A 13,697-nucleotide genomic window follows, 5' to 3' on the forward strand; every position below is an offset into this window, starting at 1 on the left:
TTTTTTTTTTTTTTTTGGGTTGGGGAATGGAGTCTCGCTCTGTCCCAGGCTAGAGTGCAGTGGTGTGATCTCTGCTCACTGCAATCTCTGCCTCCCAGGTTCAAGCAATTCTCCTGCCTTAGCCTCCCAAGTAGCTGGGATTACAGGTGCCCACCACCACGCCCGGCTAATTCTTGTGTAGAGACAGGGTTTCGCCATGTGGGCCAGGCTGGTCTCGAACTCTTGACCTCAGGTGATCTGCCCACCTCGGCATCCCAAAGTGCTGAGATTACAGGCATGAGCCACTGCGTCCAGCCTGAATACTTTCACAAAATAACACTGCCCCTCATATCACTGCCCCTCACATATTATTTGGCCTGCTCAATTATACAGTTCATGTAGGAAAGACAAGACAAATGCTTAACTGTTTTTATCAGTTTATAAGATAATAAATTGGTTCCCTATCAAATTCCAAGTGAACTATTTTGAAAAAAGTATCATGAACTCATGGATTTAAATATATTTAAAAGGTTTCAACTCATTGTAATGGTCATTATTATTACTGATGGTCAAATTGTTACATCTTTGGACATTTCTTCAAGTTAGCTCTTGAGTCTTTTGACATGACCTGACTAATCTTTGATAGCTCCCTTGCTATTTAATGTATTCCAGGTTAATTCTTACACATTTGTGCCCTAGATCTGAAATCAGCTACTTCTCTAAGAAGCCCTGCCTTGTTTTAGTGAGAAATGGTATTTCAAGTGATGGCTTTACACATACACAAAATTCTCTTGAGTTCATATTGATACTTCCAATTCTAATTTGAGACTAATAAATCCTAGCACTTTGGGAGGCTGAGGCAGGAAGGTTGCTTGAGGCCAGGAATTCGAGACCAGCCCAGGCAACACAGCAAGACCCCATTGTTACAAAAACATGAAAAAATTAGCTGGACGGTGGCGTGTGCCTGTAGTTCCACCTACTTAGGAGTCTGAGGTGAGGATCACTGAGACCAGGAGGTTGAGGTTGCGGTAAGCTGTGATCATGTCACTGCATCTCAGCCTGGATGACAGAGCAAGACACTGCCTCAAAAACAATAACAACTATTGCACTATATTTACCTTGTCAGAGCATATGGCTGTTCCTATACTCTCTCCTTCTAAGCCCTCATTTAGTTTTGTTCTACAGGCAACTGCATTGAACATTTACCACTAGTCCTTAAAATGTCTTCATAGTCATTCCTAGTCAGAAGCTCATTATCTAGTAGATTGCTCAGAAAAGGATCAGAAGAACAATATTCCCCAAGTTCTTGATGTTGATAACAGTCTGTATGTGGCCATGATACCTGAAGGCCTGTTTTGTTGTATAAAAGATTCTTGGCGCACTCTCCCTTGAGTATCTTAAATATGTTACTCCATGTTTTTCTGCCAAAAGTGTTACTGACAAAAAGTCTCATGATAGTCTAATTTTATTTCTCTTATAAGTCACGTCATCTTTTTTTCTTATATGGACACATAAGTAGCACATGTGCTATTTTGTCTAGATTTCCAAAGGATCTTATTTCTTTTTTCTTTAAAGGCCAGTAATTTCACTATAATTTTTCTTCATATTTTTATTAGTAATTTTCCTTAGTGTTGCTCAATCTGGGTCCATGTCCTTAGAAAAGTAATGTGGTTATTCAATATGTAATTTCAGGACGCTAGGATAGATTCTTTGTTTCTTTAATCATTATTTTACTATGGGTTCAGTTTCCTTGCTTTGGTTTTCCCCTTTGAGGACTCCTAGTATCCATATATCAATTTTCTTTGCCTGTCATCAATATTTGGTACTTTCTCTTGAATCTGCTTTTATCTTTTTTTTTTTTTTTTTTTTTTTTTTTTTTTGAGATAGGTCTCACTCTGTCCAGGCTGAAGTGCAGTGGCATGATCACAGCTCACTGCAGCCTCGACCTCCTGGGCTCAAGTGATCCCCACACCTCAGCCTCCCCATAGCTGGGATTACAGGTATGAGCCACTATGCCCAGCTAATTTTTGTATTTTTATTAGAGACGAGGTTTTGCCATGTTGCCCAGGCTGGTCCTGAATCGCTGAGCTCAAGCAATCTGCCCTCCTCGGCCTCCCAAAGTGCTGAGATTACAGGGTGAGCCACTGTGCTCAGCCTATCTTTTTGTTTCTTTTGTAATTTAAATTTTTTTCTGCATTTTGTTTCTATTAAGGAAGCATTATGTGTTGTGTTTACTTGCTATTGAGTTCCTCTTAGTTTAGTCTTCTATTACTAAATGATTTTTTCATTCAGTTTTACTTTTTTCCTGAGTTTTTCCAATTCTGATTTATTTTGTTTTTTCACATTTTATATTATATTTTTAATATCTTTTAACTTGCTTTGAAATAGTAGGTGACATTTGAGGTTGTTTTGTAGGCATGTATTCTGATGTGCTTTCATTATAGGGTATGTTATTCTATACCTTATTTTCCCTTTCCTTATAATAGCTTTGTATGGGATTTAACCTTGATGCTTTTCTATTACTTTTTAATTTTATTAAAATTTTTTGTTGTGAAATATAATACATATAAAAGTATACAGACTATACATATACAGCTTAACACATTATTACAAAGCAGATATTATTATAACCATTATTCAAAATTAAGAACTAGAATACCACCGTGCCCCTAAGCCTCCCAATTAAAACTTCCTCAACTCCCTTAAAAAGGTAACTACTAACTACAATAACCCTTTTGCCTTTTTTTTTTTTTTTTAGAAGTTTCACTAAGTTGGCACCCCCCTTAAACACTATTGCTTAGTTTCACCTGTTCTTGAATGTCATTAAATGGAACCATATAGGATGTACTCTTGCATCTGATTTCTTTTACTCAACATTCGGTTGTGATATTCATCCACTTCACTGTGTGCGATTATAGTTTTTTCATGACTGTATAATATTCCAGTGTAAGAATATACCACAATTTACTTACTCATTTTACTGTTGATGGACATTTGGGTTTTTCTAGTTGGGGAATTTTAATAGGAATAGCCCTACTCTGAAATTCTGGGACATATCTTTTGGTAAACATGCTTATATATCTATCTATAGGTTATAATCCTAAAATAGGAACTCTTGTGTGGTCCTTTCTTTTTGTTTTTAAGAAATTTTACAATTTATATTCACATTTAATAGATGCCAAATGGTTAAGTGGCTGTATCAATTTATACTCTAACCGTGTATGATATTTCTCTTTGCTTTTTGCCTCTCTCCCTCTTTTTCCTTTCTTCTATTTACTTATGCATTCAACTCATATTTACTGAGCCTCTGGATTGGATCCTGGTTATCAAATGATGAATTAAAAGAAGTTAAAAGTGTGCATCCCAGGAATCCTCGTCTCCTTCACCCAGTTCAGTCAACAAACAGACAGGAAGCCCCCAGCACCATCTGGGTTCTCAAAAAGTCTAAGCTGGGTCTGGGGTGGTCTATAACACCCAAACCTCTCTCCTGGAAAGTAATGTGGCAGAGCCTCTGAGGCTACTCGCTGCCCCCTATTGGGGAAAAGGCTCTCTCCCCTCATCCTGAGAAAGGCTTAATCCAGCTCCCTCTTCTAGGAGCCAGTCAGTTACACATCTGACCACAATAGGAGCAGCCACTGGGGCCCATCATGTTCCTGGAGGCTTGGGGAACTTTTGGTTTGTTTTGTTTTATTTGAGGTAAAATTCATATACATCACCATTTTCACAATTTTAAAGTATTTAAAGTATACAGTAGTCTCTAGTACACTCACAATGTTGTGCAACCATCACCACTAATTCCAGAATATTTTAATCGCCCCAAGAATAAGCCTCATGCTTATTAAGTAGTCGTTCCCCACTCCCTTCTCCATCCACCCCCAGCCCCTGACAACCACTAATCTGCTTTCTGTCTCTGTGGATTTGCCTATTCTAGACATATGATATAAATGGAATCATACAATATGTAGGACCTTTTGTTTCTGGATTTTTCTCACTTAACCATGTTTGGAAGATTCATCCATGTTGTATCATGCATCAATATTTTATTCTTTTTTATGGCTGAATAATATTCCATTGTATGTCTATACCACATTTTGTTTATCCATTCATCAACTGATAGACATTAGAGTTATTTCCACTTTTTTTCACTATTATGAATAATACTGCTATGAATATTCATAAATAAGATTAGGCTTAAATGTATGTTTCCATTTCTCTTGGGTATACACCTAAGGATGGAATTGCTGGGTCACGTGGTAATTCTACGTTTAACATTTTGAGGACCCAACAAACTCTCCCACAATGTCTGCACCATTTTAACTTCCCACCAGCAATGAATGAGTGTTCTAATTTATTTATATCTTTGCTAACATTTTTTATTTTCTGTGTTTGCTTTTTATTATAAGACACAGTATCTCATTGTGGTTTGGATTTGCATTTCCCTAATGAATAAATATATTGACCATCCTTACACGGACTTACTGGCCACTTGTATATATTCTTTGGAGAAATGTCCATTCAAGTTCTTCGCTAATTAAAAATTGTGCTGTCTTTTTCTTGTTGAGTTATAAGAGTTCTTTATATATTCTGGATACTAGATTCTTATTAAATGATATGCAAATATTTTCTTCCATTCCGTGGGTTGTCTTTTCACTTTCTTGATAGTGCCCTTCAGCGTACAAAAGTTTTTTAATTTTGATGAAGTACAATTTACTTTTTTCTTTGGTTGCTTGTGCTTTGGGTGTCCTATCTAAAAATCTGTTGCCAAATCTACAATCATGAAGATTTTCTCTGTTTCCTTTTAAGACTTTTTTTTTTCCCTTTCCCTGCTTACTCTTCTAAGAGTTTTATGGTTTTAGTTCTTATGTTTAGATCTTTGATCTATTTTGAGGTTTTTTGTTTGTTTTTGTTTTTTGAGACAGAGTTTCACTCATCACTCAGGCTGGAGTGCATGATCTAGGCTCACTGAAACCTCCGCCTCCTGGGTTCAAGCAATTCGCCTGCCTCAGCCTCCTGAGTAACTGCAATTACAGGCACACACCACCATGTCCAACTAATTTTTGTATTTTTAGTAGAGACAGGGTTTCACCATGTTGGCCAGGCTGTTCTTGAACTCCTGACCTCAAGTGATCCACCCACCTTGGCCTCCCAAAGTGTAGGGATAACAGGTGTGAACCACCATGCCTGATCTTGAGGGTTTTTTTTTTTTTAATACGATGTGAGGTAGGGGCTCAACTTCATTCTTTTACATGTGGATATCTAGTTGTTCCAGCAGTATTTGCTGAAAGAACTATTCTTTTCCCCATTTAATGGTCTTGCCATTCTTGTCAGAATCAATTGACCACAAAGGTATGGGCTTATTTCTGGATGCTCAATTCTATTCCATTGATCTATAAGTCCACCCTTATGTTTTGATTACTGTAGCTCTGTAGTAAGTTTGAAATCAGCAAGTGTGAGTCCTCCAACTTTATTCTTTTTCAAGATTGTTCAGCTGTTTGGGGTCCCCTGTGATTCCATATGCCTTTTAGGATCCACTTGTCCATTTATGAAAAGCAAAAGAAAGCAGTTGGCATTTTGATAGGGATTGCACTGAATCTATAAATCACTTTGGGGGAGTATTGCCATCTTAACGGTATTTTGGCTACTGTATTTCTATATACATTTTAGAATCAGCTTACCAATTTCTACATTTTGCAGGCTTTTTAGCCTGCAACAATTTTGATTGGAAACTAGTATTGGTTTTTGACATTGGTTGTTTCCTACAAAATTGCTAACTTCCATCTACCCACGGCACTGCCCATGGTCTTCCTTCTTAAAAGCTTTCCTACATCTGTTATCAAGGACATCCACACACCCACTCATATTAAACTACTAGAAAGCTTAATGCTTCCTTCTACATTAGAATATTTTCCTTACAGTGAGCTATGATTGTGCCACTGCACTCCAGCCTGGATGACACAGCAAGACTCCATCTCTAAAAAATAATTTTTTAAATAAAGAAGAGAATATTTTCCTCTTACAGAACAAGCTGAAATTACAGTGCATTTACCAGATCTACCTTTCTCTCAGCTTTTAAGGAGAAATAATTTATCTTAATTTATAAATTCATGCAAACAAAATCCTCCTATTCACAAGATTAAAAAATGGTTTTACCTGTATAGCAAAAGTACCAACTCCGCCTGAAGCACCTAAGATTAAAACACTGCAATGCAAAGGAAACCACAGTTAATGAGAATCTAAAGCAGATATAACTGGATAAATGTTTTCAACATATAACTGGTTGATGATAAAATGATAAATAATTCTAAAAGAAAATAAAGTTATTACACTTCCCAAGATATACTACACAAGGATTTTTATTTTAGGTTCACCAAGAAACTGTAGTTGCTTAAAATTAGACATTCTATGAGCTCTGTACCAAGAATATAAAATACCGAAAATACCAATAATTTGTTGGTTTAAGATAGCTCAGAGGGTCCTTTGTAACATCTGCTTGTAATTTTTCCAGGCTAAAATTATTAGAGCTTCCTCTATGAGAGGGAGATTTGGGGCTCTTTTTAGTTTGTTATGCTTAGCTGTTCTCTAAGAAAAATCACATTCCTGACTACATTCTCACCAAAGCGAAATAAACATCTTTTGTTCAGACATGTCAAGTTCATCAACTTTCATAAATGAAAATCAATTCCCATCCTCGATATGGCTTCCTGTTAAAGCAGAGGAATGTGTCCAGCCAGCACAACCATCCTCATACTGCATGTTCTTACCATGGTAACTCACGATAGCCTTGAAGACCAAGGTGCTAAGCCTGGATCAGTCAGGGCAGGAGGGATGGAGTGGGACAAGGGTGAAGGGGTGAGGAGTAGGGTAAGGGATGATGAACTCTCTGAAACTGTGAATTTCCTAAAATAACACGTAAAATTTGTGTGATTATGCATATGCTTATTGACAAGGAAGGGAATCTAGACCTATCATCCATTTCCCAAAGAAGTGTGCAATCCAAAAGAGAATCACCAGTCAAAAAACTGCTTTCCATGCTCTTACATTTTATTCTTAAATTAAGGTAGAGCTTCAGAGAACTGCCTACTTGGACTGGATGGTTTCAAGTCCCAGAAAATTGTTTGCACTGTACTTCGGTGTCATGCTACTGATCAAGGTTGAGGAACATTATAAAAAGTGATTGTTTGATATCTGATACTGTATTAGCTAAGGGGATATTGTTGACAGAATTCACGAGAATTCTTTTTATGACAGCTTACAAAAAAACATTTTTCTGAACACTAAGTGGTGGTAGTATGTGTCCTATTTAACATCACCATAAATTGAGTAACGCTAGTGTGGGTCCCTACTGCCTTGGCTGCTAGAAAGTGCAGGAATTCTGCCACCTATCTCTAGCAAGTACACCAAGTCTTGGAACATGCACTCTATCTATAACCTTAACCTTAGTTTCATTTCATTTTTTTTTTTTTCTATCTTGCCCAAATCACAGAAGGCTGTTTGTCACCCTTATTTATAGCTTAAAAGTTACTACTAAAATTTCTGAGCCAGTTGTTCCCTTTGAAATTAAAACCATTCAATGTAATTAAGACAAGTCTCCTTGGAAATTGTGTTCCTTCTAGAAGGGTTTATAATTTCCAAAATTATAAAGACTAGAAGAAATTGTAAAGATCCTGTTGGGGCTCAGAGAGCAATACCCCAGAGTATGTCACTTTGACATGCTGAGTATTTTGAAGTAAAGAAGCAACCTCAGAACCAAGGTCTCTCTGACCTCTCACCATCCCGGCCACGATCTTTCATCCCTTTGTCTCTCCTGAAGTGCAAAGGGAGGATTTTTCTGAAGTTCCCTCAGAAGGAATGCTATTTTCTTGGGCCCCCTCCCTATAATCTCACCAAACACAGAAGATTAACTCACATGAAAGAAGACTAGGTGCCACAGCCACAGCCCAGATGAATTTTGTCCTAGGCTACTGTCTGTTCTTTGGGCCCAGTCATCTCCTCTCAAAATAATTTACTCTTCCTCTAAAATTGCCTACATACTCCTCTTCTCTCCACCCTATGAAGAGGGCATTTAGGCATCACCAATTTGGCCCTTCTTTGAGGTTCATATCTTGTGTGATTTCCATGCACCTGCACATTATTACCTGCCCAGGTCTGCTGCCACCAACACTGACAGTGACCCCGCCCCTCCAATAGTAGAGCTGCCACACAGCCACGCATGCAGTGCAGAGAGGACCAGTTCCCCCGGGGCCCACAACCACCACTGCTGGCCCTCATGCACACTGACCAGAGTCCTGAGGACTAGTCCACCCAAAGCCTGCCATCCACACCAGCAGCAGAAATGCTATGTAGCTGCATGTGTCACCTAGTGACCTGAGGACCAGACTGCCCAGCATCCCTAGGTCCAATAAAAGGGCTCAATAGGCCAAGCGCGGTGGCTCACGCCCGTAATCCCAGCACATTGGGAGGCTGAGGCAGGCAGATCACGATGTCAAGAAATCGAGATCATTCTGGCCAACATGGTGAAACCCCGTCTCTACAAAAATGCAAAAATTAGCTGGGCTTGGTGGCGTACACCTGTAGTCTCAGGAGGCTGAGGTAGGAGAATCGCTTGAACCCAGGAGGTGGAGGTTGCAGGGAGCTGAGATAGCACCATTGCACTACAGCCTGGTGACAGAGTGAGATCCCGTCTAAAAAAAAAAAAAAAAAAAAAAAGTGCCTAACAGCCTCCACAAACTACAGCGTAAGCCACTGGGAAATTCACAGACACCACTGATAGTGATCACAGCCAAAGAAATCATACAAAGACGCCAGGTGTGGTGGCTCATGCCTGTAATCCCAACACTTTGGGAGGCCAAGGCGGGCAGATCACGAGGTCAGGAGATCGAGACCATCCTGGCTAACCATCCTGGCTAACACGGTGAAATCTCGTCTCTACTAAAAAAATACAAAAAAAATTAGCCAGGAGTGGTGGCAGGTGCCTGTAGTCCCAGCTACTCGGGAGGCTGAGGCAGGAGGATGGTGTGAACCTGGGAGGCAGAGGTTGCAGTGAGCTGAGATTGCGCCACTGCACTCCAGCCTGGGTGACAGAGCGAGACTCTGTCTCAAAAAAAAAAAAAAAGAAAAAAAGAAATTATACAGAGACTACACTACTGTGCTCACCCAGGAACAAAGCCAAAGCACTCTACTCAAACAACACAATAGATACATCTACAGGAAAAAGTACTGGAAGTACTAGCCAGAGCAATTAGGGAAGAGAAAGAAATAAAAGGCATCCAAATTGGAAAAGAGGATGTCAAATTGTCCCTCTTTGCAGATGACATGATCTTACATATAGAAAAAACAAAAGACTCCACCAAAAACCTCTTAGAATTGATAAACAGGTTCATTAAAGTAGCACAATACAAAATCAACATACAAAAATCAGTAGCAGCCCAGGGCAGTGGCTCATGCCTGTAATCCCAACACTTCGGGAGGCTGAGGCAGGCAGATCGCTTGAGTCCAGGAGTTCAAGACCAGCCTGGCCAACAAAGCAAAACCCATCTCTACTAAATACAAAAATTAGCTGGGCATGGTGGCACATGCCTGTAGTCCTAGCTATTTGGGAGGCTGAGGTGGAAGGATCACTTGAGCCCAGGAAGGTGGAGGTTGCAGAGAGCCAAGACCATGCACTGCCCTCCAGCCTGGGTGACAGAACAAAAACTATCTCCAAAAAGAAATTTTTTAAAATAAATAAATATAGGCCGGGCGCGGAGGCTCAAGCCTGTAATCCCAGCACTTTTGGGAGACTGAGTTATGTGTTTGGCGCGATCACAAGTCAGGAGATCGGAACCATCCTGGGCTAACACGGCTGAAACCCCGTCTTCTACTAAATAATACAAAAAAGGAAACGTGCCGCCGGGCCGACGGGGTGCGGCGCCTGCTCCAGTCCCAAGCTACTCGGGTAGCTGGAGACGCGCAGGAGAATGGCGTGAACCAGGAGGCGGAGCTTGCAGTGAGTGAAGTCCGGCCACTGCCACTCCAGCCCTGGGTGACAGAGCCGAGACTCGGTCTCAAAAAATAAACAAATAACTAAATAACTAAATAAAAGTCAGAATATAAATAAAAATTTAAAAAGTAGTAGCGCAGTTCGGTACGATACCAACAATGAGCCTAGCTGTAAAGAGAAAATCAATCTTAACTACCAAAAAACCACTTAGGAATAAATTTAACCAAGGAGGTGAAAGATTTATATAATGAAAACTAGAAACACTGATAAAAGAAATCAAAAAAGGCTCGGCATGGTGGCTCACACCTCTAATCCCAGCACTTTGGGAGGCCAAGCAGGGGAGGATCGCTTGAGCTCAGGAGTTCAAGACCAGCCTATCTCAAAAAAAATACATATAAATTAAATAAATAGAAGTGAACACAAAAAATGGACATCCTATGCTCATGGATTGGAAAAATAAATGTTGTTAAAATGACCAAACCACCCAAAGCAATCTACAGACTTAATTCGAGCCTTATCAAAATATCAATGACATTCTTCACAGAAATTTTTTTAAATCCTAAAATTTGCATGGAACCCCAAAAGACCCTGAATAACCAAAAGAATATGTGCAGAAATAAAAAAGGAGGCATCACCCTACCTGACTTCAAACTATACCACAAAGCTACAGTAACCAAAACAACATGGTACTGGTATAAAAACAGACACATTGACCAATGGAACAGAATGAAGAACCCAGAAATAAATCCACCTATTTATAGCCAACTAATTTACGACAAAGGTAACAAGAACTTATGTTGGGGAGATGATAATTTCTTCAACAAATGGTGCTGGGAAAACTGGATATCCATATGCAAAAAAATGGAAACTAGATGCCCATCTCTCACCATATATAAAAATCCACTCAAAATGAATTAAAGACTTAAACATAAGACCTAAAACAAAACTATTAGAAGAAAGTATATGGGAATACAGGCAAAAATGATATAGGTAAGACTTCAAAAGCACAGGCAGCAAAAACATTAATAGGACTATATCAAAATAAAAAGCTCTGTACAGCAAATGAAACAACCAATGAAGAGACAACCTGTAGAATGGGAGAAAGCATATTCAAACTATACAACCAACAAGGGACTACTACCCAGAATATATAAGGAACTCAAAAAACTCAACAACAACAAAAAATTAGTAATCCAATTAAAAACGTGCAAAGGATCTGAACAGACATTTATCAAAAAGAGAAAAATGATCAAACATAGGCAAAAAAATGGTGTACATCACTAATAATCAGGAAAATGCAAATTAAAACCACAATGAGATCTCTCACCCTAGTTAGAATGGCTATTACCAAAAAGACAAAAAGCAGGGCTTGCTTAGGCAGCACATATACTAAAATTGGAATGACACAAAGATAAGCATGGTCCCTGAGCAAGAATGACATGCAAATTTGTGAAGTGTTCCATATAGAAAAAAGACAAAAAATAAATAAATATTGGAAAAGATGCAGAGAAAAGGGGACTCTTACACATCTTTGGTGGGAATGTAAGTTAGTATAGCCAGTATGGAAAACAGTATGAAGCTTTCTCTAAAAGTAAAACTACCCTAAGATCCAGCAATCCTACCACTGAGTATTTATCCAGAGGAAGGAGAATCACTAATATCAAAGAGATATCTGCATTCCCATGTTTAATACAATACTGTTTGCAATAGCCAAGATATGGAATCAACTTAAATGTTCACTAACAGATAAACAGATAAAGAAAATGTGGCACATATACACAATGTAATACTATTCAGCCATAAAAAAGAAAGAATGAAATTCTGTCATTCATGGCAACAGGGATGAGCCTGGAGGACATTATGTTAAGTGAAATAAGTCAGGCACAAGAAGATAAATACCACGTTTTCACTCAAGGGAGAACTAGACAAGGTTGAGGTAACAGAAGCAGAGTAGAACTGTGGTGTATCCGTCACTGAGAAGCGTAGCAGGGAGGGAAGAACAGGGTGAGGTCTGTCAACAAATACAAAATTACAGCTAGAGAGGAAGAATAAGTTCTAGTACTCTACAGCACTACAGGGTGAATATAATTAATAATAATTTATTGTATACTTTCAAAAAACTCAAAGAGAGGATTTTTAATGTTCCCAACACAAAGAAATAATCAATGTTTGACTTGAAGGATATGCTGATTGTTCTGATTTGATCATTACACATGGTATCCATGTACTGAAATATGACATTACACCCCACAAATGTGTACGATTATTACATATCAACTAATATTAAAAGGAAATAAATAAATGTGTATAACTTTTCTCCTGTTCATCTATTATCAGTTTATTTCAGCAGACTCAGTTATAGAACCTTCAGAGGGCAGAGGTAAAGTACCTTTTGCCCTGATAATTCAAACATAGCTTTAGTACTTCCTAAATGAGGGAAAAAAGTATTAAAGGTGATTCACAAATACATCCAAAAATTAATTCCCCCAGAAATATTTCACCCTCTTACTTCTGTCCATTCTTATAGGCGTGTTACAAATTCTTATTTAAGTTCCTCACAATGTATTGCCTGCACACTCCAACTTTTCCTCTCACTATTTCCTGAATGGAACTCTCTTCCTCTGAGACCCTGTTCCTCTCATTCTTCCCCCTACATTGCACACACACTGGCCCATTCCTCCAGACTCTAGAATGCTATAATTACTTGCTGAGGTCTCCCTTTCCTTGAAGGCCCAAGTCCCAGTTTTCCTCTACAATACCCTTAAAATAGCCTGGAACCTGTTATCTGTACCACACATCCTACTTCCCAACCTATTATTCTGTAAGCTCGTAAGGTCAGAGACCTCATATTATGCCCTCCACTGGCCACAGTGCCCTGGATGTAGCAGATGCCTGATCAAAGTTTCTTGACTTTCAAAATCATCCATGGCCAGACGCAGTGGCTTACGCCTGTAATCCAGCACTTTGGGAGGCTGAGGCAGGAGGATTGTTTGAGCCCGGGAGTTGAAGATCAGCCTGGGCAACATCATGAGATCACATCTCTACAAAAAATAAAAAATAAGTTATCTAGGTATGGTGGTGCTGAGGTGGAAGGATGGCTTGAGCTCAGGAGTTTGAGGCTGCAGTGAGCTATGATTGTGCCACTGTACTCTAGCCTGGGTGACAGAGTGAGACCTCGTCTCTAAAAAAAGAAAAAAAGAAATCATCCAATCACCATTATGTCCTACAATCAAGGCAACAATTGCTACTACCTCAAGTGAGGGGATCGCCTGGCTACTTGAAAGACTGTATTAAAGTTTCTTCCAGTAAAGAAAAGCTTGAAAATAATTTCTAATTCTCTCTGTGTGAATGCTGGATACTAAATATAATGGCTACTTCAGGATCCAACTGCCAAATACATCTCCGACCTCATTATTGTCAGCTCATCTCTTCCCCATAATTCTTGATCCAAAGACACTTCATTCCCTCAAATAAGAAAGCAAAACTGTTTCACAGCTGGGCTTAGCAGGAGTGGTTCTGCAATAGCAGCTTCAGTTCCTTGTGCTGCCACCTGATGGCGATCCCAAGCCAAAAGCAGCAAGGAGCAGGCCCAATGAATGAAGTGCTGTTAGCTTATAAAGAAGCACGAGGGGCCGGGCGCGGTGGGTCAAGCCTGTAATCCCAGCACTTTGGGAGGCCGAGACGGGCGGATCACGAGGTCAGGAGATCGAGACCATCCTGGCTAACACTGTGAAACCTC

At 39.4% G+C, this 13,697-nt stretch overlaps 1 protein-coding gene across 3 annotated transcripts in view; it reads right to left on the minus strand.

Annotated features, from left to right (window-relative positions):
• The window catches only part of RTN4IP1 (reticulon 4 interacting protein 1), a 60,843-nt gene that overhangs the window by 22,753 nt on the left and 24,393 nt on the right, over positions 1 to 13,697 (minus strand). For all 3 annotated transcript variants that reach the window (XM_017878576.1, XM_017878575.1, XM_017878574.1), the window contains exon 5: positions 6,130 to 6,178. In XM_017878576.1, the coding sequence (XP_017734065.1) occupies positions 6,130 to 6,178 (49 nt within the window). The remainder of the gene's footprint in view (positions 1 to 6,129; positions 6,179 to 13,697) is intronic.

Source organism: Rhinopithecus bieti, unplaced genomic scaffold (assembly GCF_001698545.2).
Source record: "Rhinopithecus bieti isolate Rb0 unplaced genomic scaffold, ASM169854v2 scaffold_10614, whole genome shotgun sequence".
In the NCBI taxonomy this organism is placed as follows: domain Eukaryota; kingdom Metazoa; phylum Chordata; class Mammalia; order Primates; family Cercopithecidae; genus Rhinopithecus; species Rhinopithecus bieti.